Here is a 26,222-nt window from a genome sequence, read left to right as displayed (position 1 = left end):
AACCAGAGTGAAGGACACTCATGTTGTAAGATTACGAGCAAGATCACACCATTTTTAATGGCATGCTTATTTAGTAGAGGACATTTACCATCTCTGGCATTATTTCAAGTCACGCATCTTCTGTGATAATGGCCTGCTCTATTATGGTTTCCTGAACTGCTTACATTTTGGAGGTCGACGCTTTCAAAATGGTAAACTTTGAACATGGCCACTGAGGCATTAAAATCCACAGCTTGGCATTGAGTTCCATCCATTTCCATTGATAATGTTACAGTATGTACCAGCATTAAATACAATCACCATTATTTCAACAGTGTCAGGTAGGCCTATGTGAGTAATTGTGATATTTTTTTTATTTATTATTTTACCTTTATTTAACCAGGGAAATAAAATTCTCTTTTACAAGTGAGCCCTGGCCAAGGCGGCAGCACACATTACATTTACATTTACAGACAGGACACAGACAAAACAGAACAGATTAATATGGATGAAGAGATAAAATTACACAATAAAAACCATAAAATAATAAACATAAAACAAGATTAAAAGGAGATTACAAGATTAAAAGCAAGTGCAGACAGATTTAAAAGTGTCATTGAGATTGGATTTAAACTCAGCTACAGACATAAAAACAGCAAGCTTAAGAGATTTCTGAAGCTCATTCCAGTGAGTTGGGGCACAATGAATAAAAGCAGTTTTACAAAATTCTGTTTTTATTATGGGGACATTTAAAACAATGTAGCTACTTGAGCGTAGGTTATATTCTTGATTGCTAAAAGATAAAAGGCTCTGTATATACAAGGGGAGCTGACCAACTATGGCCTTGTATACAAATAAAAGCCAGTGTTTGTGCCGTCTAATATCTAGTGATGGCCAGCCTACTAGGCCATACAGCATACAATGGTGTGTAGAATGCTTTCTTCTAGTTATGAATCTTAATGCAGCGTGATAAGTAGAATCAAGCGATTGTAAAAGTGCCTTTGGTGCTATTTCTATAAAAACAATGTCCCCATAATCTAAAACTGGCAAATATGTAGCTTCTACCACCTTCCTTCTTGCAGACTGTGAGAAACAAGCACTATTTCGGTAACAAAACCCAAACTTTAATTTTAGCTTTGACACCAATTGCTTAACATGAAGCTTAAAAGACAAGTCCTCCTCTAACACAAAGCCTAAGTACTTATAAGAGGAAACCAGATCAATGGAGCTGCCCTGCAAGGTGAGAAGAGGTGGAATAGTAGGGATATTCCTTCGTCTCCTTGCAAAGTTCAAATATTTGGTTTTCTTGTCATTTAATACTAATTTTAAAGATAAAAGGCTGCGCTGGACTCTTTCAAATGCTTCTTGCAACTTTGAGATGCACCTTTCCATGGAAGGTGCAGAACAATATATTATAGTATCATATTATGATATGTGATTATTAAACAGTATGTGATCAATTGTGATTCATTATGTCTCTCTCTCTCTCTCTAGGAACTGGGATGATGGTACAGAACAGAGCAGGTCTTTCTATCACCCACAACAGCGTTGTTCTGATCACAGCAGCATTGTGCAGACTATTTGTCGCTGTCTTTGTAGAACAGTGATATCCACCGATTTCTTCAGCTGCCTATTTTTATTTTTTCTGTATGTCACCCCTTCACCTGTCTCAAGTCTTCAGCTTCTACTCCTGCACCTTGACTAGCAATGTCAAGAAAATGAACGCAAATATGCTGTTGTTTTTTGGACCAAGCGATCCAAACAAAGGTGACAATTGGGTGGTTTTTATTCCTTTTTCTACATAACAGAAAATAAAACAAACAAAAAATCTAGACATAGGAATGACAGTATATGTGGGTTCAAGCTGAAGTTGGCTTTCATTGTGCACTGGTTATTGTGTCTGTAGAAATACTTGCCTTATGGAACACCAACCAGGTGTGTGTGTGCGTGTGCATATGTGTGTGCGTGTGTGTGTGTTTTTTTCATCTACCACTGTTTCCTCACATTCTTGATTGTCCTCTCTTTCACAACACACCTTTCTTTCATCCAGATACGATACAATTCTGGAGATGGATAACACCGTAATAAAGTCAGTCTTGTCCCAATGATGTTGAAATCATATACCCACCCCACTTTGTCAGAGCCTCAAATGAAAAAGTACAGTTGATTACATTCTCTCATTATCAAATCAGTGCAACATTCACTGTTTGTATTGTTTATATTTATTAACTGTTTATACTGTAATTATGTTTTTCTATGTGATACATGACACAGGACGTATGGAGACTTCAGTATTTTCCAAGATGCGTTAGGTGGACCAGGCTATTTGGAGTCCTCCAATTCAGTAACATTGTTCAGACTGTTGCATGTTATGTAACCCTATTACAGTAAATGACGCTTGCTTACGCCCACCACCACAGGTGTACGATGACAAAAAGCACCTGTTTGGAAGACTTTCTTTTTGTTAAAGAAAAAAAAGTTTTATTTTTTACAATGGTCATTGGTTTCCTTCAAAGTAAGGACATTGGCAAACATATGTAATAATTCATGATTCCTGGAGGGTTATCAAAGGTTTTCTGCAAAGTATTGCTCCTTGTTACCATTTTCTCCCCTGTTAGCTCTTTTGTTTTCCCGGCAGTTGTGTAATGTTCCCGTTAATGATCAGCTGTTTGGTTCACTTACTGACTGTAGATAAGGGTCAACTTAAGACTGAGGCTTGTGTTTGATATTTTGCACTCACGACCTACCTAGTGTGTGTGATGAAACCCTCGTCAGGAAGCGAAGCAGCGACGGGCCAATGAGAGCATGCCTGGCAACACAGCAGGTGCCTTAAGGGGAACAGGATGAAGACGAGGATGATGAAGATGAAGATTAAAATGGCTACCATCCATCCTGTAATATACTAGATGTCTGGGTTTTTTTTTTGCTGATGTGGGACAGTGAGCTGGCATTTGAACTGTAAGCCCTGGTGAGATAGTATCACATCATGTCTTATTTTGTGTGGATTATTTGAAGAAAAACAAGGGTTTTAGTTCTGTCCCCATTTTCCTGTTGCTATTTTCAGTGAGACGGTCACATAGTCATTTGATTTTGTGTATGTCTGATACTTGCTATGTAGGCTTATCATTCAACAGACTGTTGGACCAAGAACAGCCCAAATGTACTCAGAAAAGTATGTGTTTCAATCTTGTGCTCTGAATTTTGAAGACCAAGACATTCTTGATACAAAATGTAAAAGTTGTACAACAGTATTAACTCTGTGCCTACAGAAGTACAGGGTGGTTTTCTAAGTGAGTTGTGACATTTTTTTGTAAAAAAAATTAATAATAATAACGACAGTTGAGTTTTTTTGTATGTAACTAACATTCAGAAAGAGGCAGCTACTTGGTAGTGAATGTGAAGACCTCTTCAGTTACTTAGCTGTTTCTTAAGGAACAAAATAGTTCTTCAAACCTAATGATTCAGACCTGGCCATCTAAGCATTGCCTCATGTACAACTGTGAATAGATGTAGACCTTCCCCTTTTTTTTAGTTTGCTTGTGGTCTTTGTCTTCTCCATGTGATCATGAGTGTGGAGAACTAGCCTGGTCTTGCCAAACCCTCATACTAATTTCAATGTTCAACTGTGAATTGAGCAGAAATATATGTATGGCAGGGTCAGGTTAGTTGAAAAAAGGAGATTGTGCAGTCTGCTCTCCACTTTACACACAGATACCCATGACTGAAGATATGTTTTATTTGGTCATTGATGACTGATAGATGCACAAAGGTAGTCTAGTGTTTGTGTCTTGCTGCATTTACTGTCATGTGAGATCTACTCAGTGTGCACTGTAAAAACAAAAAGTTCCCTGAAGAGAAAACATTTTGCCACTGTGGGGGGCAACCCCTAAAAGTTATCTCTAAAACGTTTTCAGAGGAAACCATATGTGACAAATTCATTCTTGGGAGAACCCAGAAGGTTTTTTTTACAGCTACTTCAGAGCACCCAAAAACCCAAAGGTTGTTAAAGGAACCTTGAGGTTCTCCCCAGAACTTTTGAACTTTTAGGCTCCCCTGCAGTGCAACTGTAGGTTTTTTGAGGAACTATGACATTTTTACAGTGTGAAACAGTTTGGGTCAGGACACACAAACGGTGTACATTCTTGTGCCACCTGTTGAGCTTTGATTGGCCACCTAGCTGCTTCCCTGGAGCCCATCTGTCTCAGTACCTCTCAGGTGACTGTTATCAGGAAGAAGACCAGATGGGAAGATGTGAAAATGGCACTTGTAAATAATCTTCAATAAATACATGGGGACTGTGTTCAAGGTTGCTTGTTTGTGTGTAATCCTTTCATGAGCAGAGGCCATTATCAGACGTGTACAAACCCACTGTGTGTGTGTGTGTGTGTGTGTGTGTGTGTGTGTGTGTGTGTGTGTGTGTGTGTGTGTGTGTGTGTGTGTGTGTGTGTGTGTGTGTGTGTGTGTGTGTGTGTGCGTGTGTTTTTTTCATCTACCACTGTTTCCTCACATTCTTGATTGTCCTCTCTTTCACAACACACCTTCCTTTCATCCAGATATGATACAATTCTGGAGATAGATAACACCGTAATAAAGTCAGTCTTGTCCCAATGATGTTGACATCATATACCCACCCCACTTTGTCAGAGCCTCAAATGAAAAAGTATAGTTGATTACATTCTTTCATTATCAAATCAGTGCGCCATTCAGTGTGTGTGTGTGCAATTGGCTTGTGTGCATGGAGGGTCAGGGTCAGCTTGCTTATGGAACTGGCTGGGACATCAGCTGTAAGATGTTTCATCTCTGAAACTGTTGCATGGCCTTGGTCTTCATAGATTTTCATGTAACAGGTTGTTGTGCAGTCATCATCAGAGCTGCGAGCACGTGAGCGTACCTATGTTTCCCGGGTCCTATATTCCCCAGGTCCTATGTTCCCCTGTCTTTGGGACCGGGGAATTTAGGACCCCTTTTCTAAAAAAGGGTTCTATGTTCCCCGCATTGTATCTAACCCTCCTCAAAACCATTACTAAACTTCACCTGTCAATAATGCAATGTTTCGGAGTTTTCAAATCGTGCCCGTCCCAAAACTGTACCTAAACCTAACCTGTCAGTAATGCAATGTTTCTGAGTTGTAAATTTGTGCCCTGACCAAAACTATCCCTAAACCTAACCTGTCAGAGGTGCAACAACAACCTGCGCTTTCTGTGCAACAGCAGTCTACTTGGAAGCAGTGGGGAACATAGAAGCCTTTTTTGAAAAAAGGGTCCTAAGTAGGGATGCAAATTATCGATTAATTCATTAATCATTAGTTGATAGCCTTATCGATCGACTTACGATTAATTGATAAGAGGCGTTTTCTCCCCCAAAATTTCAATGTTTCTAAAAAAAAAACTACTAAATCTACAAATTTTAATTGAAAATTGAGATAAAATACCAAATTTAAATTAATTCTACTTCAATTCTTTAATCCAAAAGTGATTTAAAATATTCCCACTATTCACACCCCTCTTCACAAACACTCTTCACATGCCCATTTCACCTGGGTCTCTTGTCAGTTGAATTGTCGATTAATTGCGATTAATGTTTTTTCATCGATTAAGGCATTGATCGATTAAAGTCGATTAATCGATTAATCATTTGCATCCCTAGTCCTAAGTTCCCCGGTAACGGGGAACATGGCACCCGGGGAACATAGGGATAACCCCGCTAGCACATAGATCTGGATTTTTTCCACCTTATCATACTTCATAATACTTCACATGTTTCTATACCTACTCACGACAAAGACCCAAGGCCTTTAGCCTACATTTTGGGAGTAGTCAAAAATGACCTACTTGTTTTTAGGACAGTTTAATAACATGTTGTTATGGTGGAAAAGAGTGTAATCCTGTAAAATCCGCCTAACAAGAACAACAACAACAACAACAACAATAAACAACTCCACATAGTCGGTAGGCCACATCCTCAGACAACTCCTGAAATCGGTAGACTATACAGCATCAAAACACCTAGGCTGGACCGGACAGACAAGTCAAAAAATGGCGTATCAGTTATTGCATAATCTGGGATAATGGAAGTGCTATACTGTAAACCTTCTCATGATGTAATTCTCAGACTGTGTTGACCTGTGCGTTTCTCAGTTTTCATTACTATCTCAACTGAGTGGAAGATGCAGTACCTATGTCCCACCTGTATGCAAAGTAGTAAACATAGATGTCGTTCAGCATTCCAAACTCTGTAGGACCAACCAAGCAGAAACCATATATTTTCAGCAGACGGCACATCCGGCACATCCATTATGGAATGACCTTTTTGACATTCCTTCATATAACTCTTAAATGAGCAATCAGTCTGCAGGTATCACATTTTCTTTCCAACATAGATAGAGCATGCTTATTTATTACGCTCTAGATGTACTTCTTACTGTCTGTTTTCTGTAACATTCACAATATTACATTTTTCAGCCAAACACAGAAAATGGCACTGTTGTTTTTTTCACATTTTAAGTCTATGGCATGGTTAAAACCTCTAGTAAGTAAAAAGTCTCCTCTTTACCACAAGTGACACTGATCAAGCCCATTAATAAACTGGGTAATATTAGGTGATTGAATAATGCCTCAAAGCAAGCAGGAAAAGTTGAGGAAAACTATGAATCTCTTTCCAGTAATTTTCCTTTGTAATGTGGGAAAGGTGACAGAATATGGGGAGGTTACCATAACAATATCCCAACTTATCAATTGCACTTTGGTACCCTTTATTTGTCTGGGACTATAAATGAGAGCCTTTGGAACGTCACGCAATAGTGACCGCAGGAGGTGAAACAGGTAAAGCACAGTTTTATAAAAATGTTAAATTGATTGCCTAAAAACACTTTCATATTTTTTCTAAACAAAATAATGTTTCTGGTCATGACGTAAATTTTACACGCTTTATGTAATATTTTCTTGCAGAAACTGAGCAATGGCAAAACTTCTCGCAGGTAAGTCTTGACAAGGTGGCGAGTCCTGATAATTCAGGATCATGAAGAAAATATGTTGATGCGTGCAAACATTTTTATTGAGAGCCCTTCAAAAATGCTCACTCTCTCCACCTCTCGTCTTGTTTCCCTAGCTTTGGGGGTGCTGCTCACCCTGCAGATGGGTAGGTGCCTGGTATTCATTTCCAATATGAGGTATTTGCTTGATATAAGTTAGATAAGTAAGATAATATAAACCAGTGTTTCTCAACTGGTGGGTCGCGACCCAAAAGTGGGTCACGGAGGGGTCATGGGTGGGTCGCGGAGACTTGGTGTAAAAAAAACATAATTCTGAACAAAAAAAATCGAACTTTTCCTCTAACTATTATTTTGATAGGCTAGTGAACTCCTGTCATCTGTCGTCATAGATACAATCTGAATGTTTATGCGAGATAGATAGCGTGCAACCAGTCATTCGAGTCTTGGTTACATTTTGAGTATTGCATTGAATTGACTTGAACGCTAAAAAAATTGGGTCGCTACTGAATGAGAGTGGAAAATGGTGGGTCCCAAGACTGTTCCAGTTGAGAACCACTGATATAAACTATAAGTATAATGTGAAAATAATAACTTAATAACACAAGGAACTTAGCCCGCACATGTCTGTCTGTCTCCCTGCAGTGAGTTCCACCATGTTGGTGTGCTACGTTACCAACTGGGCCCAGTACAGGCCAGGAGCGGGCAAGTTCACACCTGCCAATGTGGACCCCTTCCTCTGCACACATGTGGTCTACACGCTTGCCACCATCAGCCCCGACAACCAGCTGGTCACCATTGAGTGGAATGATGAGACCATGTACGAACAGCTGAACGATCTGAAGCTGACGTAAGTGGTGCACTATCACTGCTGGCACTATCATTACCACTAGCAATGGTCATATACACATAACATGCTGTTAAAAGTTATATAATACATTTTAATATTTCTAATTTGTTGTACATTTTAATAATCTTCTGTTTTACCATTTTAGCAATCCCAACATGAAGACTCTTCTGTCCGTCGGAGGTCTGGTTAATGGAGTCAGTCCGTAAGTTGACATCATAGAAAAAAAATCCCTTCACTAGCGATAATTCAATATTATGTGATAATGAATACCTATGAGACAAGCTATGTCACATATTCCGAGGCACTCCTTGCCCTTCCAGTGCTCTGAGCTCTTCATAAATAAATACCCAATACCCCTCTTTTTGCAGCTTTGTCAGCATGGTCTTCACGCCAGAGGGACGCAACACGTTCATCAGATCTGCCTTGACCTTCCTGCGAACTCATAACTTCGACGGGCTGGACTTGGCCTGGGAGTTCCCAGGACAGAACGGCAGCCCCCTGGATGACAAGCAGAGGTTCACTGTCCTGCTCACAGTGAGTGACAACAATGACCGAACACGCACTGTCACAACCACGACCACCCGTGGGTCATTACTAACACTGTGTGTTTGTTGTTCAAGATGACTTGAGGCAAATGAGCAGACGTGAGCTAATCATTAATAACCTCTGCTCATTACTCAACACTCATGATGTTAGAATTCATATTGCTAGGCCTACAGTATATGTTGGATTTATTCAATATAGTATATTAAAATACTGCAAGAATTGCCATTTTCATATAGGCCTATCACTCCCATATTCATACAGTAGGTCTATATAATATTATAAAATATATATGATAAATTACTATATATTGTCATTGTAATATATTGGACAATAATTTCAGTATTTCCATACACTGCTAAATGAGTCACTGCCACAAATATAATATTTTATAATAAAATAAAACATTATATATCATTGTATATACTGTATATTGTCAAGTGATACAAAGTATGTTACATACTGTGAAATGTATATTTGTTGCTTGGGGGCACAGCGTCCGTTAATGATCAACGACTCCTCGCTTGTGAATTACAGGAGCTCAGAACGGCCATCATGCAAGAGGCCATCGACAACAAGAAACCCCCCCTCCTGCTCTCCATCAAGGCCGGAGCTATGAGGGACACCATTGACTACGCCTATGAAGTCCCTGAAGTGTCCAGGTATACATGAGCTGGCCTGCCTAGCAGTCAAACTATAGTCTTCATACCATTACTTTGCAGATGTGCCCCGTTATGATACCAAGACGACACATGTAGTGTGTTGGCAGCCGTGGCTAAATAGTTGAGGAGGTGGTCTTAACAGCACAGGGTTGCAGGTTCGAACCCCAGCCTCACCTCTCCCCTACAACCTCCATCCATGGTTGAAGTGCCCCTGAGCAAGGCACATAACCCCACATTGCTCAAGGGACTGTAACCAATACCCTGTAAGATAACTGTAAGTTGCTTTGAATGAGAAGCGTCAGCTAAGTGTAATGTAATGTAATGGGGAGTGCGTCTAGGAGAGTCCGCTGGGCCTCTTGCACTCATTTCCAACCAAAATATCAGCCATCCCATCACTATCAATAGAGACCTAAAAGGTTAAACTTCCTGTTTCTGCATCTTGCAGCCAAGTGGACTTCATCAGCATCATGACTTACGACTACCATGGAGCCTGGGAGAGCAGGACCGGACACAACAGCCCTCTCCACAGCAGTGGCCTGGACACGGGATCCCATGTTCACCACAACATCGTAAGAGGACAATCACGCTAACAACTAAGTGTAGCCTATATCTATACGACAACGGATTAGAAGAAGTTGCAAAGTAACAAATAATAACCGATCCCTATGAAGTTATTTCAATACCAATAGACATACCCATTTACAATACGGTCTTAAGAACTCACCATCAATAACAAGGGGCAGCTGTGGCCAAATGCCCTCGAAAAAGGTGTCCAACCCCATAGCTCCAGGGACTGAAACCAATACCCTGTAAGAAGTAAAAGCCACTTTGGACTAAAAATGTGAAAAAGTGTAGCTTAATTATAAATAACAATAGCAGCTGGGAATGTGGCAAACCATTCTTTTTGTCAACTGAAGTGCCTGGATCTAGGATTTCCCCCCTTCATTTCTGTTGAACATTGCACTCTCCAAGAGCAACAGTTGATTTTGAGGGGCACTAGTAGTGTTCCACCTACTCTTTGTTTCATTGTTTTGGTCTGTTTTGATTCTCACAGGAGTCCACAGTGACCTACTGGCTGGACGAAGGGGCCGATGCTGGCAAGCTGCTGATGGGCTTCCCCACCTACGGCCGCACTTTCCACCTCACCACCTCCAACACCAACCTGGGCGCTCCCGCGGATGGCCCAGCCAACGCCGGCCCTTACACCCGCGAGGCTGGCTTCTGGTCTTACTACGAGGTATACAGTAGGCCTCTACCATAAACATCATGTTGCTTTGTTACAATGGGAAAGGGTTGGGGTTGCCCCGGGTGGCTATCGAACCCGGGCCTCCGGTGTGCCAACCAATCAGAGCCTCTGTTTGGTAACCTGACTGTTGGGGTAACCCAACAGAGGCCCATGTTCCTTCCCTTCCCTTCAATAGTCTGTACATCAAAGAGCTGTAGTCATCATCCGTATACTTAACATCCTCATCTCATCAATCATCTCTTTCACTTCCTCTCCACGTCTCCAGGTTTGCTCCTTCACATCGTCTGGCACCGTTTCCTGGATTGACGAGCAGAAGGTCCCCTATGCAACCCATGGCAGCTCCTGGGTGGGCTATGACAACAAGGAGAGCTATGCCGCCAAGGTACTGTACACAAGCTATCTCACACCTGTTTTGTTATCTTTCAGACAAAGATTCTGTTCTGTTAGTCCTACTGTAGTTTCTCCTCTTAAAGCGTTGGCATTTAGCCCCCTAAGGCCTACAATAGTGTTTCTCAACGGGGGCGGTACAGCCCCCTAGGGGGCGTTGGGAAGCTCGAGGGGGACGTTGAGAATCATACCACTGAGAGGGGGCGGTGCTTAATTACCATTGGGGGGCATTAGTCCATTTAATTTTGTAATGCTAAGGGGGGCATTGTCAAGCTTATGATGAGGGCAAAGGGGCTTTTGGAGGCTTGTAATGAAGCCAAGGGGGTGTTTGTTCAAAAAGGGTTGAGAACCACTAGCCTATAACACCTGGGTGATTTAAAAATGTTCTGTACTGTGCTGACTGGCCTGCTTCTTACCTGCTCCAGGCCGCATGGCTGGGGACAAAGAGCCTGGGTGGAGCCGCCGTGTGGACACTGGACCTGGATGACTTTGCCGGCTCCTTCTGTGGGGATGGTGCCTACCCTCTGGTCAATCACCTTCGCAACTCTCTGGGTAAATAACACATAACGTATTGTCTATTACTAATGTATTCTTGTCATAAACACCCACTACACATACATGTATATCCAACCTGTAAGCACCCACTACACAGCACACAGTTAGTTTCACTACATATTTACGCAAGGGAAAAATGTACATAAATAATCATTATTGTTGTACAGTACAGTACAGTATACCTACGCAATCAGCATCCAGTAAGTTCTATGACATACTTATGCTAGGGAAAAATAAACCATGTCTTTTATCTTATCTTTTTCTTATCTGGTCTTTATCTTTTTAAAACAACATGGGTGTTGTTGAGGTGTCCTGCTTACCTTTATGGTCTGTCAGTCTGTCTCATGGGCATGTGCTATTTTTGTTTGTGTTCCTCCAGGCTTCCCACCCAAACCTACCACCACCGCCGCCCCCACCACCACCCCCGACCCCATCAAGGACTTCTGCAAGGGCCGCCCCGATGGCCTCTACCCCAACGCTGCTGACGAGACCACCTACTTCCAGTGCTTCCGTGGAAACACCTACCTTCACAGCTGCCAGCCTGGCCTGGTATTCGTGGACGCATGCAAATGCTGCAACTACCCATAAATGTTGTGACTACCCCCCTTCTAAGTTACTGTGAAAAAATGAACATGAACTGTATCTTGTGATTTTGTAAGGAAATTCCAAAATAAACTAAGTTACATAACAGGCCTCTTGACAGCTTCATGGAGATTTTTTTTCCAGAGCTGTCTGACTTCATTCTCTTGTCTCTTCATAGCCTGTATTCACGAAGGGAACTTTCTCTGTGATATGTGTATCAATTACATCAGTGGTTCTTAACCTTTTTTTCCTAACGCACCCCCTTACCTGTGCCGAAGAGAAGTCGCGCACCCCCAACCCGAACTTCTACATGTGTATACATACTAAAAATGTTTTTAAGTGATTAATTAAAATGATTCTTGCTTGGGACATTAATCAATACCTTAATGACTTTAAATGTGGACCAAACATGTTTTAATTTTGTCTCAAATTGGACTAAATATAATGTTCCGAACCAAAATTTTGGTCGCAACCTCAACATAATCAAAATCCTGCGCACCCCCTGAAATTTCAGGTGCACCCCCAGGGGGTGCCCTCACCCCAGGTTAAGAACCACTGAATTACATTACGTTACTACTTTGTGCAAGAAACTACCATTTGGGATGCCAAATGATTGTTTTGCAATACTTTCTAATAAAATAATGGGCACTGAGGCCCATCTTCTGAAAATGAACACAGGTTCAGGAGTGTTTATGCATAGGTGGAGGTTGCTTACCGTACATGTTAAAATGTAGGAACATTTTTATGTATTGTCAATGTCCACATATAATATCTGCACAACTGATATACAAAGTGTAGTGTGATGTGAGCAACAAGGGAAAAAAATGTGCAGTCAAACCAAAAATAAGACCTTATCAGATTGGATGAATGAATTGTGAACTAGACATTCACTCAGAGAGTGCAGACTTCCGCCAAGGAAGCTGTTATTACCTCCTTTTACCTCCTTGGCGGAGGTAATCATTTATTTTATTTTACATATCCATTTTTTTTACCATGGATAGTTATCAGTTATTAATAAGGAACAGCAATGGGGAATAGCCTCTCCCATACGTGTATGTAGCAGTTTTAGCATGGAGCACTAGTGCCGCCCGAGAGTAGGAGTTTAAAGAGATGATGTCCAGAATATGCACGATCTTTGATAGTGTTGCTTACCCACACGTCCTTGAGGATGGGCAGATGAACCCCAGTGACCCTTTCTGTAGCCTCCATTGGAGGATATGTCGCTACTGTTTAGTAGCGCTACACCAAACCACACTGTGAAAGATATGCACAGGACAGACTCATCATCAGCCTTATTCAACACTAATGCAACAGCTATAGAGTTGCAAACAATGTTACTTCAGAGGTAACATAAGGATGGAGTATATAAAACTCATACTGCACTCAATGAATAAAATGGGGTATTATTTCATACAACACTCACTCACAAAAGCTCATGCCTTTATTCAGAGTGACTTATGGTTACATAGGTACAGGGTAGGGTAGGGCTGCAGCACCATTATTCAAAATGAATCGAAAACTGTGATTTTGGCCGCGACAATTAAAAGCATGAAAATGGCTATTTAGTCCTGTCCGCAAAGGGGGCAATATAGTGACCAGCCTTCGGACATCCTTGAAGCCAGAACATGTTGACAGGCTGGTGCTTCTGGCCGAAAATCTTTAGTCCCCCCTATGCTTCATGCTATTGCCTTTTACATAACTATTACAATTCAGTTTATTTTGTTTATCCTTTTATATAATACATGCATGGTTATATTTCATTTTGTGATTTTAAATAACAATCTGCACAAAATACAGATGTTTATTGTTGTTGAATAATCGTGTATCCAAATAATTGTGATTATCATTTTTTCCACCATCATGCGGCCCTAGTACAGGGTTTCTCAAAGGCACTTCAGCTATCATGGATAGAGGAAGAGGTAAATGTGGGATTCAAAGCTGTAACCATTTGATCCAAAGACCAACTCCATAACCATAGGGTCATAGCTTCCCCTATTATATATGTCATTGAAGTAACTCTCCAGACTGTCTTCAAAAGTTACCGCTTTGCCAGTGTGTAGAGCAGTTGTCTCCAAATGGCGGCCCACGGGCCAGATCTGGCCTGGGCATGGCAAACATATGGCCCGCCATGAGGTTGGAACAAATGAAAACATTTATGTGTGCTATCTGTGACCATACAGTCGGCCAATTTGTTTGGCCCTCAGCCTCATTTGCGTTACATAATTTGGCCCTTGGGGGAAAATAATTGGAGACCACTAGTATACTGTAGAGTAGTGTTTCTCAATGGGGCCCTAGGAAGGTGTTGAGAAGGAAACAGCTGAGAGGGGGTGGTGCTTAATTCCCATTGGAGGGCATTAGCCTATTTTATTTTTTAATACTAAGGGTGGTGTTGGAAGGCTTGATGAGGTTACAAGGGACGTAGGGAGGCTTATGCTGAGGTCCAGTGAGCGTTTATTCAACAAAGGTTGCCAACCACTGGTGAAGAAGGAGGAGAGAAAGAGACCACCTTAACAGATTTGCCAATTTGCCACAACTTTCACAGGATTCAGTTGTCAACATTTGAATGGGGTTGGTAGCCCACCCCTTCTTTTTCAAAGCGCATTTTGTTATTTGCTTTGCCATGAGTGTGACTGCGTAGGGGGAAAAAAAATCAGTTGCCTCCGAGAAGAAAAAAACTAATGACTAATGGCGAAGGCTAATCAAACCGGATAAGACGAGTCTTTGTTCAGAGTAGTTTAGTTTATCAGCAGGTGGACTATATGTTCCTTCTGCACACCATGATGTTGCACTATTGCAGTGGCACTAAAACTGCCATTAAAGTTTATATAATCTTTTTATGGCCCAGTTGATAAAAGTCTGAAATAAAAGACAAATCAATGAGGTGCTGTACATGATTCATGGCATATCGTGAGCAGAGCATGGTATGATAAGCTGACCTGATAACGCCATAATTCACCTTAAAGGTGCCCTGTGCAGGAAATGGTCAAACAAGGTACTGCAACTATGTTGGTCATTGCCTAATGCCAAATTTGATCTTTTTCATGAAAGTTTACTAAGTAATAAACTAATATTTTCTAGTATGACCCAAGTGCAGTCATTTTATCAGCTAAGAATGGCTATTTCTGGAAATTCAAAATGGCGGACCATGGAGAAGATCCCCTTTTCATGTATGCAATTTTTCCAGTTAAAATGAATACTTAGAATTTGATGGTGGTGATAAGTATTCATGAAAAACGTAACATTAGTGAATGGGTAGCATGAATTCTGGAAATATACAACGAAAAATCTTGCACAGTGTACCCAGGCCCGCCGACAGGGGGGGACAAAGGGGTATGTTGTCCTGGGCCCTGGAAGATAGGGGGCCTAGAATTGGATCCCCATTACACTGCATGTATTGGGTAGGGGGCCCTTTCAGACGACTTTGTCCAGGGCCCAGCAAAAGCTGTCAGCGGCCCTGAGTGTACCTTCAAAAAACTGTCAACCCATGATTGCAACAATTCAGTCCACAGAAAGAGATCTATGGCACATTACAATGTTGTCATAGCAATGAGCAATTGGCTTTCAAACATTCAGCCAAGGACACAGCAATACTCGGATAAGATGTCTTCATGACACACTTTAGGTCAGTGCAGAATTGCATTACAACGTGATAAATGTTGTGTTCATAAAGCAGGGGTGGGGAACCTTTTTCATTCAAAGGGCCACTTCAAATTCCTACAAGGGCCGTAAAAGTCATCCGAGGGCTGTACTAAATCAGGATTTCCCATGCAATTTAGGACTATTTTGAAGGTAGACACCTTTAAAACAGACCCCACCATCTCTAGGTCCCCTGAATATATAACTTAATTGTATTGGAAATGTAATTTCTAAGATTCCTTTACAAAATATGTCATATTTCATGTGAAGCTGCATAACATTAAAATTATATCAGGGGCCGGATAAAACGGCCTCAAGGGCCGCAACTGGCCCTCGAGATATAGGTTCCCCACCCCTGCCATAAAGGATAGCTACACATGACATTGATAAGCTGTACATGCAATGGCTGCAGTTTATTTGAAACCATATGTTTACTCTTATGCAACTTCATTAGTTTGGCCTTCTAGGGGGAGCATGTCTATGTTCCCACAGCCCATTGGTCTTACACCACTAAGACTTATAACAATGTTTTTTTGGGCCCATTGGTCCCATAGCCCAATGGTCCCACATCATATTACTGTTGGTCCATGATCCCACATTTCTAAGAATGTATTCAAATTGAGGCCCTATGTTCCATGGAGGGGAGAAAGGCACATTGTCTTAGTTTATTCTGAAGTGTGGGAACATGGAGTTGTGGAAAATAGGGCATATATTTGAATAATTTCTGAAAAATATGGGAACATGGAGCAGCAGGAATAAGCTGTGGGACCAATGGGCCATGGGACCAATGGGCTGTGGGAACATAGAGCTGACCCCTGGTCGGGGTAACAGTAAACAGCCTGAGATGAACACATGGACGCTCCTTTGATCTCTACAGTGCAAACACATCAAAGGTTGATTATATTGAAACTGGTGAACCCTAATAACATTGTAGGCTCAGTATTAATTGCAACTTTCCACTGTTTTATTGCTATCAGGTTTTATCAGTTGTTTATACAGTGCACCATGGGTCAGACAGACACCACTTTAAAACACACATTGCAATGACTCTAGTAGTATCATTTTAGCACTGCAACTATATTCAGGACTAGGTCTACTGTTAACAAAAAAAAACTCTGATAAACTGAATTGACAGCATACTGTAGTATTTGTAGCCTCTTACTGCAGATGGGGTCGCTGGCGGGCCTATTCACTATTTGCTGGAAATACTCAACTACATCATAGCAACATTGCTATGACAGTACCGAGAGCCTTAAGTAACAGATAAAGGCCGAACCATTACAATTTTGGTGACAGTAAGGTTATAACATAGGCTCTGCACTTAGGGGTTAATTATTACTGTCAGTTCAGTTGTCATTTCCACAGACGACCTTGCCAAAACATCCTAAATCCTACAGACATCAACTTGTGTTCAGCATTCTGAGCTCTAGACAAACATTGTAGGTTTCAATATTAAAATAAATACCAGGGTTTTCATTAATTAATATATCTCCTCATATACAGTGCTGGTAATAGTTCACATGTTTTTTCTTAATTATTCTGAGATGGCAAAACTACCCATTCCTCCAGGAAAAATGGCTGTTTCCTATAATGTATTTGGGTATCTTGCCAGAATCTCACGGTTAAGGTCTTCTAAGTCAGAAAACTAAGATGGCCACTCCAGAATCTTCATTTTATTACCTCCGCCAAGGAGGTTATGTTTTCAGTCATGTTGGTTTGCTTGTCTGTTTGTCAGCAGGATAACTCAAAAAGTTGGATCCAGGATTTTTTTAACCATTGCGGTATAGAGCGGATTTTGACATTTCTAACTCCACAAAAAGAAGACAGGAAGAAATTAGGTGTAACATAGTCAAATGTTCTATAAAACACCTTCCTTGGCGGAGGTCTGCGCTCTCTGCGTTTGTGCATTTCTAGTTTTTTTATGAAACTAATGACAGGTTGACTTGGCCTTGGCACAAAGAATGTCCCATGTGCAGCTTCAAGGCTGATGAGTGTCAAGTTTCCTGCAGTATTTTTCACTAGTTAATGTAGGCCTCCAAGGACATGGACCAAAAGTACAGTGCATTTGTAAGTCACATGTCCTCATAACATTAACGATCCACCACCATAGGGATAGTGTTACTTTCATAGTATGTCCTGTTGACTGTTATCCTAATGTAGTGTTAGTAGAATCAAGAGCTTTTATTTGTCATTGACAAAATGAGTTTGACAACGAAATTGCGTTTAAGCATACACCCGAGCGCCGCACATTTAGTAGTGGCTGAAAGAAGTGCAAAGACACTCTCTTTTTTTCCAAATGACTTTGTCTGAGATGTTTTGACGCCCCTCTCAATGCTATTTGGTGTATTGTAAACGAAATAGTTGGTGGCATTTTTATAGTAATGGCTTTATCTTCTGGCTACCCACCATGCATCCCATCTTTCCTCTAGCGCCTCCTTAATGTAAAGCTTAAAACATGTTTTTCATTCTGTCCTATATTTCCCCTGAAGTTGTTTTTGGTTGTCTTTTGCATCCTGAATTTTAATGCCAATTAGTTAATCTACCTGACTATGGCTTGATTTCAACAGAACCCCTCATATCACACTTTTAAATTGGATTTTCAACAGTGCCAATTCACTTTCTTAATTTTATATTTTTATGTCTCTTTCCTGTTTCACAGAGTTCAATTATCTATCCCCAAATACACCTTTGACAAATCTTCATGACTGATTTCGTCATGAATGAGTTCTTCGTGAAAATGTCCGTGAACTACTGACTTGAGAGGGATACAAGGTTCATTTTGGAGTCAAGCAACTCATTGACAAAGAAAACAGATACATTTGTGAAGATGGTTATTTGTAATGGCCATTCAGACCCATTTTTTGTCAAGTTGTATGAATATTATCAGCCCAAATCACCAGGGTATGTTAACTTGTGATCAAGCTCATTTGGGCAGTTACTGTTTTTATCATTTCAAAAGACTAAACACGGCTGCTTTACAATAAAGGCTTCATTCAAAAGTAGCCACAAGTGATAGAAAAGGATTTGTGTCATCATTCATATTCTCTAAAAAATGGCTATGAGACAAAACATTTTACCGAGGTATATATATCATTACATTATCATTATCATTACATTATACTTAGCTGACACTTTTTATCCTGATGCTTTTTATCCAAAGCAGTCTGGGATGGAGGTGCTGGTAAGGGTGGGACTTGAACCGGCAACCCTCTGATCTAAAATCCAGCACTCTAACCATTGAGCCATGGCTGCCCCATGAACCTATGAGCAGCATTGTATTATACATTTGGGGGGATTTCGGATTTATTGATGGATTGAGGACAGTGAAGAACGCACAGGAAGACAGTGGGAGAGAGAGATGGGGTAAGTAGAATTGGGACTCTATGCATCATCCCTCAGCTGTTGCAGGTGCCTCACAGTGGGACAAATATCACTGACAAGGAGAGGCCGGAGCACACTGCAGCTTATTTTTTTAAGATTTTATTATGAGCAAACACCCGACTAACGTTTCGGTGCTGCTACACCTTCTTCAGAGACTCTGAGGAAGGTGTAGCAACACCGAAACGTTAGTCGGGTGTTAGCGCATAATAAAGTCTTAAAAACTAAGCTGCAGTGTGCTCCAGTCTCTCCTTTTCAGAGAAGGTTTAAGACAGGGAAATGATGCAGGCCAGATTCAAAATCGGGTACCCATTAATGGTATAGTGCATTAGCCCAGTGTGTCACAGCACCCACACCCTAAACTGATCTTTAAAGCATGTTTAACAAAGTATCTATAGTATAATGTGCTAATGAATAGAATGTGAAAATGCAATGCCCATTTAATTTAATTTAATTACCATCTATTTTTGGAATTTAGTTTTGATGTACATAATGTGAAAAGGTACCCGTTGCATTAGGAAATGAAGAGTTCAGATGCAAAACCCCCTAACTCCATTTCTGAAGACCTGCACTTCTATATTTTTAGATAACCCTGTTGTTGGTTTGGTTTACATTCATGTACTTGATAATACATATAAATAGTTATATTATATAAATAAAATAAAAACATATGCAATTTTTATAGCTTTGTATTAAATAAAAATGAATTAAGATTATTTTCTGAAAAGGCACTTAGGGGGTTTTGCATCTGAACTCTTCAAATATCTACCTACTTTTTTGAATTGGACATCAAATGGACAGGCAATGGGCATCATAAAATATAAAAATATAAAAGACATGTTTGGCATACCTTTTCTCATGTCTAACACTGTGGCATAGTCAGCCATGCATAGTCCATCAATTAACAGTAACAACACATTGCGTAAGAACCACGCTGAAAAACACCTTGATCAACACTTCAGACTTTTACACTACAGTTATCTTATCATCGGTGTCCACATAAAAATCGTCCATATCATGCATTATTAGGTTTAGAGGTTGAGTGAGGTGGAACCTGGATGCCTTATATAAACCAGCAGTCACCAGCAGTCGTTGGCTCATTTGTTTGTAAGACCTGCCCAAGGTAAGACACAATGATCCAGGACACTCAAGATGTTTACTTAAATCCCAAAGACAGACTGTTGGAGATGATATTATAGATAATAATAAACAATCACATACAGATGATGGCTAGCTAATTGATATATGTTTATGTTGATCTTACACTATTAAATAATATCTTAAAGTATGTTATACCATTTTTTTCACAAGACCTTAACAATCAAGTTCAATTTCTTTTGAAAACAGTTTAAAAGATCTAGAGGGAAGACAAGGAACAACATTCAACCATGAGACTCACACTCGTTGCAGGTAAAGTCCATTACCAAAATGTATGGAAATAGTCAAATGCACATGTTTTTAGGTCATCATGTCACTAAATGTCGTACTGTATGTTCCATTTAGGCATGTGCCTGGTGCTCTGTCACCTTGGTAAGTAGCCTCTTGATAAAAAAAAATCTTCATTGTCCAGTTTTAAACTCTTTGCAGGGAAATTGAATGTACTATTGTGTGTCCTCAGGTGCATCCATGGACATGGGTTGCTATTTCACCAACTGGTCCCAGTACAGACCAGGCACTGGGAAGTACATGCCAGCCAATGTGGATCCATTCCTGTGCACGCATCTGTTCTACGCTTTTGCCATGATCAACCACGCCAACGAGCTGGTCACCTACGAGTGGAACGATGAGACGCTTTACGCTGCTTTCAACAACCTCAAGACTATGTAGGTGCCACCACCGAGCCACACAAACAACACCTTGTGTGCAGAACTCTCACAGTTACTAGCCGTTCAATTAAATAGAATGGGCGCAAAATACAGCAAACTACTGTAAAATAGCTGAAGAGACATCAATATCATGTAAATATGTTCATGTTTGATCTTTGCAAAATCATTAAGTTTGTAGTACTCATGAATTAAATATAGTGAAATAGTTCAATTGTTTGGATTAATTCAGGATTCATTTAAGCCCCACATGTCTAACTGGTTGATGTTTACTTCCACAGCAATCCATCAATGAAGACTCTGCTGGCTATTGGAGGCTGGAACTTCGGCTCCTCACAGTAAGTATATTTTGGCTACTTGATTTTGTCAGTTTTAAGAGATACAGTAATACTGTAGATTTAAGAGACTATGATTATCAACAGAGTATCCAAATCAGTGTCCATATTCATTATCTATACTAACTTTCATTTTTGTTCGGCTCTTTCCAAGTTTAAAAAAAAAAAACCCTGTAATTCTTTTTCAGGTTCTCCATCATGGTGTCCACCCCCGCCAATCGCCAGAAGTTCATCCAGTCCTCCATTAGCTTCCTGAGGAAGTACGGCTTCGATGGAATGGATCTGGATTGGGAATACCCCGGCTCTCGCGGAAGCCCCCCTGAGGACAAGCAGAGGTTCACCCTCCTGTGTAACGTGAGTGGTACACAATTTTGTTCTGCCAAAGCAAGGGGGGGGGGGGGCATTTCTCGAAAGCGGAGTTGCCAATGGGAAATTACATTGCAAACAACAAAGCAGCTGACGTAGTTTCGAGAACTGCACCCAGTCCTGTGTGCCTACTCTTTTGCTCTCTCTTATTTACAGAATAAACGGACACCCACCAGGCATTAAAATAATAGTATCTCCAGATATAATATCTCCAAATCTGCCATTGTGATGCTTGTTTGAAAGTCTGTGTGCTGCAGGTTGTGACTGCTCTGTCTCCCTCTCTTCACTACAACAGGAGCTGATTGTTGCCTATGAGGCGGAGGGCAAGGCTACTGGACGCCCTCGCCTGATGCTCAGTGCTGCCGTGGCTGCCGGAAAGGCCACCATTGAGGCCGGATATGAAATCAACGAGATTGCCAAGTAAGTCCTTCAAACCATTACTTTTCCCTCTCAATATGTTTTTTTTGGGTGAAGTAAAGCATAGATCTTAAAAACTCTACACAGCTCCACACACAGAGCCTACTATAGCTTAGTATCATAATAAACACAATCAGACAGAGGCAATAGAAAAACCGGTGCAGCGTAAGAGATGTAAGATCATTCAGAATGGCTTTATTGTGAATGTGCCTCATAAATGCCTGTCATGTCCCTGTCTGTCCTTTCCAGGTCTCTGGACTTCATCAACATCATGACCTACGACTTCAACGGAGCCTGGGCAACATACACCGGCCACAACAGCCCTCTGTACCAGGGCTCTGCTGACAGCGGAGATCTCATCTACTTCAACACTGTAAGTTGAAAACTAGTGTTGCACCGATACCATTTTTTAGCCCCGATACCGATACCCGATACCTGACTGTGCAGTATCGGCCGATACCGATACCATACCGATACTACTCTGTTTGAAATTTATATACAGTAGGCCTATATATATGAAAAGTTATATAGGCTACTACTTGGATGTAACATTATTGCTATTATGGCTTTGTCAGGCTGCTGCCTACTCCTGTATAACTTTTTACACGTTTAAATACCCATGATATGAAATAACTAAGATCAAGGCTGCGTTTAAGTGTCATACGAGCATCTATAAATGGTATCGGTGCCCTATTTGTTGGTATCGGCCGATACCGATACCACCATTTTAGTGCAGTATCGGGGCCCCGGCCGATACTGGTATCGGTATCGGTGCAACACTATTGAAAACGCAATATAAAAAACGGTCCCACACATACAGTATGGCACACACGCAAGGCCCCATAGCAATCATCAAATATTTGCACATTATTGTAAACGGTCATGCCTACTTTTGCACGATTACTCGAAATAAAAAAGAACACGATGTCTCTCATTACATGCCTTCCAGCCATCTTAATCATCAAACAGTAGAGCATTATTGTAAATGATTGCACCATTTGCCATTTCCAATACACCTGCCTTCTAACCTCCCTCTGTGCGCTCTCTTGTTGTCCAGGACTACGCCATGAACTACTGGCATGATCATGGCACCCCACTGGAGAAGCTGAGGATGGGCTTTGCCACCTACGGCCGTACCTTCCGTCTGTCCTCCACCGACACCAGCGTGGGAGCCCCAGCCGCGGGCGCCGCGTCCGCCGGTACCTACACCAGAGAGGCCGGCTTCTGGGCCTACTATGAGGTGCGCCGTTCACTCACTCACACACACGCACGCCCCGCACGCACGCACGCACACACACACACACATCATACACACAGTGTTATATATTCACTGTGACATTGATATTGTTAATGTAGAAAAATATTGTATGTATTATTGTATTTATCATCATATTACTGTACTTGTGGTGCCCAGTGCTGCTGTATGTTAACTATAATATTAATATTATCATAGTATCATCATCATATGTAAAATGTAATATCAATGTAAAACCAGTATTGTTTTCGTGAAGCCAGTATTGATATTAATATCTTTTGTGCCTTAGATTTGCGGTTTCCTGAACGGCGCCACACAGAACTGGATCGATGACCAGAAGGTCCCCTATGCAGTGAAAGGCAATGAATGGGTTGGATACGACACAACCGACAGCTATGACATTAAGGTAAATCGCCTGTCTGGTATACAACAGAACGACCAAACACCAGTGTGGCCTAATTTCTTTTTGTTGTTTTGAAGGTCAAGAAACTGAAATCTGATTCGTTTTCCCTCATTTCCCCTTTCTAGGTCAAATACCTGAAGGACAAGAAGTTCGGTGGTGCCTTCGTCTGGGCCCTTGACTTGGATGACTTCAACGGACAGTTCTGCGGCGAGGGCAAACACCCCCTCATGTGGCACCTGCACAAGTCCCTGGGGATCAGTAAGTACCTCTCTCATCGATCACGCCACTTACCATTCGTAAATATTTAACAATTTTTAACAAGAAAATGTTTAACATACAAATTGTAAGACACATCTCATATTTATTCCATAATGTTTAGTATTCACCGATGTCAGTGTAGCGCGCCTCTCTGCTGTCAGTGTGGCGCGGGCCTCTCGCCTTTCAAAAATGCTCAACATTTAACATTTATCAGGGAAGGGGATGGGGAGTGGGGGGGTGAAAGGTTGGATTTCATAACAAACCTATTTACAGTACGAGTTATCTATTAGCCCTGGGGTGGGTCAAATTGAGTCATCAGTTACACATGTACTGTATGTGTGATGACCTCAATGCTGTTTGGTCGGGTGTAAACTAAAGAACGGTCCACAGAATAGGGGAGGTTGCAATAACTGGAAGCTGCTGAAACACTTGCAGCAGTTCTTCGGCAATTACACAATCCAGCCTCCTAGAAACCAGCAAACTGCTAGTTGGTCAACCAACAGAATTGTAAAATGCTCTCATTTCTTCCCCCCCGCAGATTTCCCTCCTCCCCCACCCACCACCACCCCCAAGCCTGGCCAGAGCACCGTGCCCACTACCACCACTACCACCACCACCACCCACAAGCCCGGCCCTGGCTGGTGCAACGGCAAACCCAACGGCATCTACGCCAACCCAGACAGCAAGACATCGTTCTACGAATGTGACAGAGGGGAGACCTACCTTAAGCACTGTTCTGCTGGCACCGAATTCGACGACGCCTGCAAGTGCTGCAACTGGCCTAAATAAGATAACTGGCCTAATAAGTGTGGCGGACACTAAAAAAGAAGCGTTGCCAGACTTGCTTTTGAAAAACAGACAAAAAAGTGCAATAGCACACTGCTGCAGAAAATCGTGGCGAAATCGCAGTCTGTCAGTGCTGTCTTATGTCATGCTGAGATACTAGATAAATGTATAAACTTTGTTTGTGCTTGTGGCGATCTTCCGACCGTAGTAGTAACTAGTGCAATTAGTAATGTATTTTTAAAATCTGTACATTTGAAATAAAAAGGGGGCTTTGAACACTTTGCGATGCCTGGGAGATCATTTTTATACTTTGTACCTTTGGTTGTGAACTAATTGACGACTTACCATTTTAATGAAAATTTGTGTCATTACTTGACAGTGAACACATAACCACTGACCAGTTTCAACAACATTTTAAGCTTGCCTTGCACAATGCATCTAGTCTACACTGAAATAAGATGATAAGAATTGATCACTTTACCAAAGATATCTCAATTTTGTGTTGAGGAATTAACAGCCCTACCACAAATTTGATCCAACCAGTTATGAATCAGCTGATATCAGACCAGTTACTCAATTAAGTCATCTGTGTTGGAAGAAGTCTGTGGCAGAGTTTTTACTTCTGAACTGGGATTTTGACAACTCTGAAGAGAATGAGGAGAAATCAACACTAACCACAGCAAGGTATAATTGCGGTGGTCAATTAAAACATCACTAAATCAGGACACACCCATGGTCTTTCAGGTGATTTCTCTATAGTGCATGCATACTGTTAGCCTGGGACATCCCATGCTGTTTTGCATCAATGGGCCGATCTGAAAGGCAGCATGGAAGCTCGTCCCCAAAGCGCTAGCCTGATGTAGGGAGCCAATCATACAGCGGGGTGGGATGGAAAGATGATGGCACTTATATTACGTGACAAATGGAAGCTTGCAGTTTGTCTGCATACAAATGACACAATTGGCTATGGGCTACATATACAGCCAATAAACAGCCAATAAATAGCCATTGGCAATCGTAACCTACACCTCCCCTACGGGAAGTTAAGAAGGCGGTCTCAAGACATTATCTCACTTGTGATATGGTCTGGTGTGAACCAGGCAAGCATACTGCTAGTGTTCAGACTGAACTTCAGTATTGTGAACTCAACTTTCTTGTGCAATCTTTATAGGTATAGCCTATTTAACAGGAATCAAAACAGGATTGAAGGATATGATAATGATCCTCATACTTAATAGCTATACAACTCGTGCAACTAGTTCACGCTCATCATGGCAAAGACCTGACACATCGTTTATTAAAGAAAGAACAGCAAAATGGTCGGTATGCGGAAGTTTCTTTAACCTATTGCTGAGGTGACCCATGGTGCCATCTCCGACGCACCTGCCAGCTGAGGTGTGCGAAAAAAAGCCGAAGTTCAAAGACCTGACACAAACAAAACATAAGCATTGGAATTTCCAGGTTTTAAGATTTTTTTTACTCCAACTCATAATACAAAAAAAAACATCACCCTTCAAATGAAGCACCAATGGCCACTCCCTGTAAAATCCCCAGAGTATCTTTCGCACCTTTCTATTTACCTTACACACTAAAAGGGCCCTAAAGGCCTGTGTGACAGTTCCCCATGCTTCGCTATAAGCCTGTGCATCTCAGATCAAATTCTCCCTCACTTCATTCTACCATAGGTTTGGCTTCACGTTACACAGGAAATTAAACATAAACGATCAGCTGAGCACTACTTCATCCAAAGACTGCTTAAGGTCATGATAAAAT

At 41.3% G+C, this 26,222-nt stretch overlaps 3 protein-coding genes across 3 annotated transcripts in view; all 3 read left to right on the top strand.

Moving 5' to 3' along the window:
• Nucleotides 1-2,441, top strand: part of cntn2 (contactin 2) — a 47,046-nt gene extending 44,605 nt beyond the window's left edge. The window contains exon 23 of the mRNA XM_063215380.1: nt 1,474-2,441. Within this exon, the coding sequence (XP_063071450.1) occupies nt 1,474-1,586 (113 nt within the window). The 3' untranslated portion in view covers nt 1,587-2,441. The remainder of the gene's footprint in view (nt 1-1,473) is intronic.
• A 4,330-nt stretch (nt 2,442-6,771) lies between these two features.
• LOC134463239 (acidic mammalian chitinase-like) lies at nt 6,772-11,901 on the top strand. The gene is made up of 12 exons (XM_063216454.1): nt 6,772-6,800; nt 6,927-6,955; nt 7,087-7,116; nt 7,613-7,817; nt 7,963-8,019; nt 8,186-8,351; nt 8,898-9,022; nt 9,468-9,591; nt 10,077-10,259; nt 10,534-10,650; nt 11,081-11,207; nt 11,590-11,901. Exons 2-12 carry the CDS (start codon nt 6,937-6,939, stop codon nt 11,796-11,798), a joined length of 1,362 nt encoding a protein of 453 aa, XP_063072524.1. The 5' UTR covers nt 6,772-6,800; nt 6,927-6,936; the 3' UTR covers nt 11,799-11,901.
• Nucleotides 11,902-19,909: 8,008 nt separating this feature from the next.
• chia.2 (chitinase, acidic.2) lies at nt 19,910-24,730 on the top strand. Its single transcript, XM_063215379.1, has 12 exons — nt 19,910-19,929; nt 20,154-20,216; nt 20,310-20,336; nt 20,425-20,629; nt 20,911-20,967; nt 21,153-21,318; nt 21,626-21,750; nt 21,997-22,120; nt 22,805-22,987; nt 23,292-23,408; nt 23,531-23,663; nt 24,202-24,730. The coding sequence occupies exons 2-12, from the start codon at nt 20,195-20,197 to the stop codon at nt 24,450-24,452; spliced, it is 1,410 nt and encodes a 469-aa protein (XP_063071449.1). The 5' UTR covers nt 19,910-19,929; nt 20,154-20,194; the 3' UTR covers nt 24,453-24,730.
• Nucleotides 24,731-26,222: the final 1,492 nt, after the last annotated feature.

This window comes from Engraulis encrasicolus, chromosome 14 (assembly GCF_034702125.1).
Source record: "Engraulis encrasicolus isolate BLACKSEA-1 chromosome 14, IST_EnEncr_1.0, whole genome shotgun sequence".
Taxonomy (NCBI): domain Eukaryota; kingdom Metazoa; phylum Chordata; class Actinopteri; order Clupeiformes; family Engraulidae; genus Engraulis; species Engraulis encrasicolus.
The sequence above is the reverse complement of the archived record's forward strand: the minus strand, read 5'-3'. Positions and strand labels throughout refer to the sequence as shown.

Bases quoted from the DNA above. Each gene is read 5' to 3' on its own strand.
- chia.2 (XM_063215379.1), top strand. From the start codon at position 20,195: ATGAGACTCACACTCGTTGCAG. The intron at 21,319-21,625 runs GTGAGTGGTACA...TCACTACAACAG, and splicing joins GGTTCACCCTCCTGTGTAAC to GAGCTGATTGTTGCCTATGA. The intron at 23,409-23,530 runs GTAAATCGCCTG...TCCCCTTTCTAG, and splicing joins CCGACAGCTATGACATTAAG to GTCAAATACCTGAAGGACAA.
- LOC134463239 (XM_063216454.1), top strand. The intron at 7,117-7,612 runs GTAGGTGCCTGG...GTCTCCCTGCAG, and splicing joins GCTGCTCACCCTGCAGATGG to TGAGTTCCACCATGTTGGTG. The intron at 9,592-10,076 runs GTAAGAGGACAA...TGATTCTCACAG, and splicing joins CCCATGTTCACCACAACATC to GAGTCCACAGTGACCTACTG.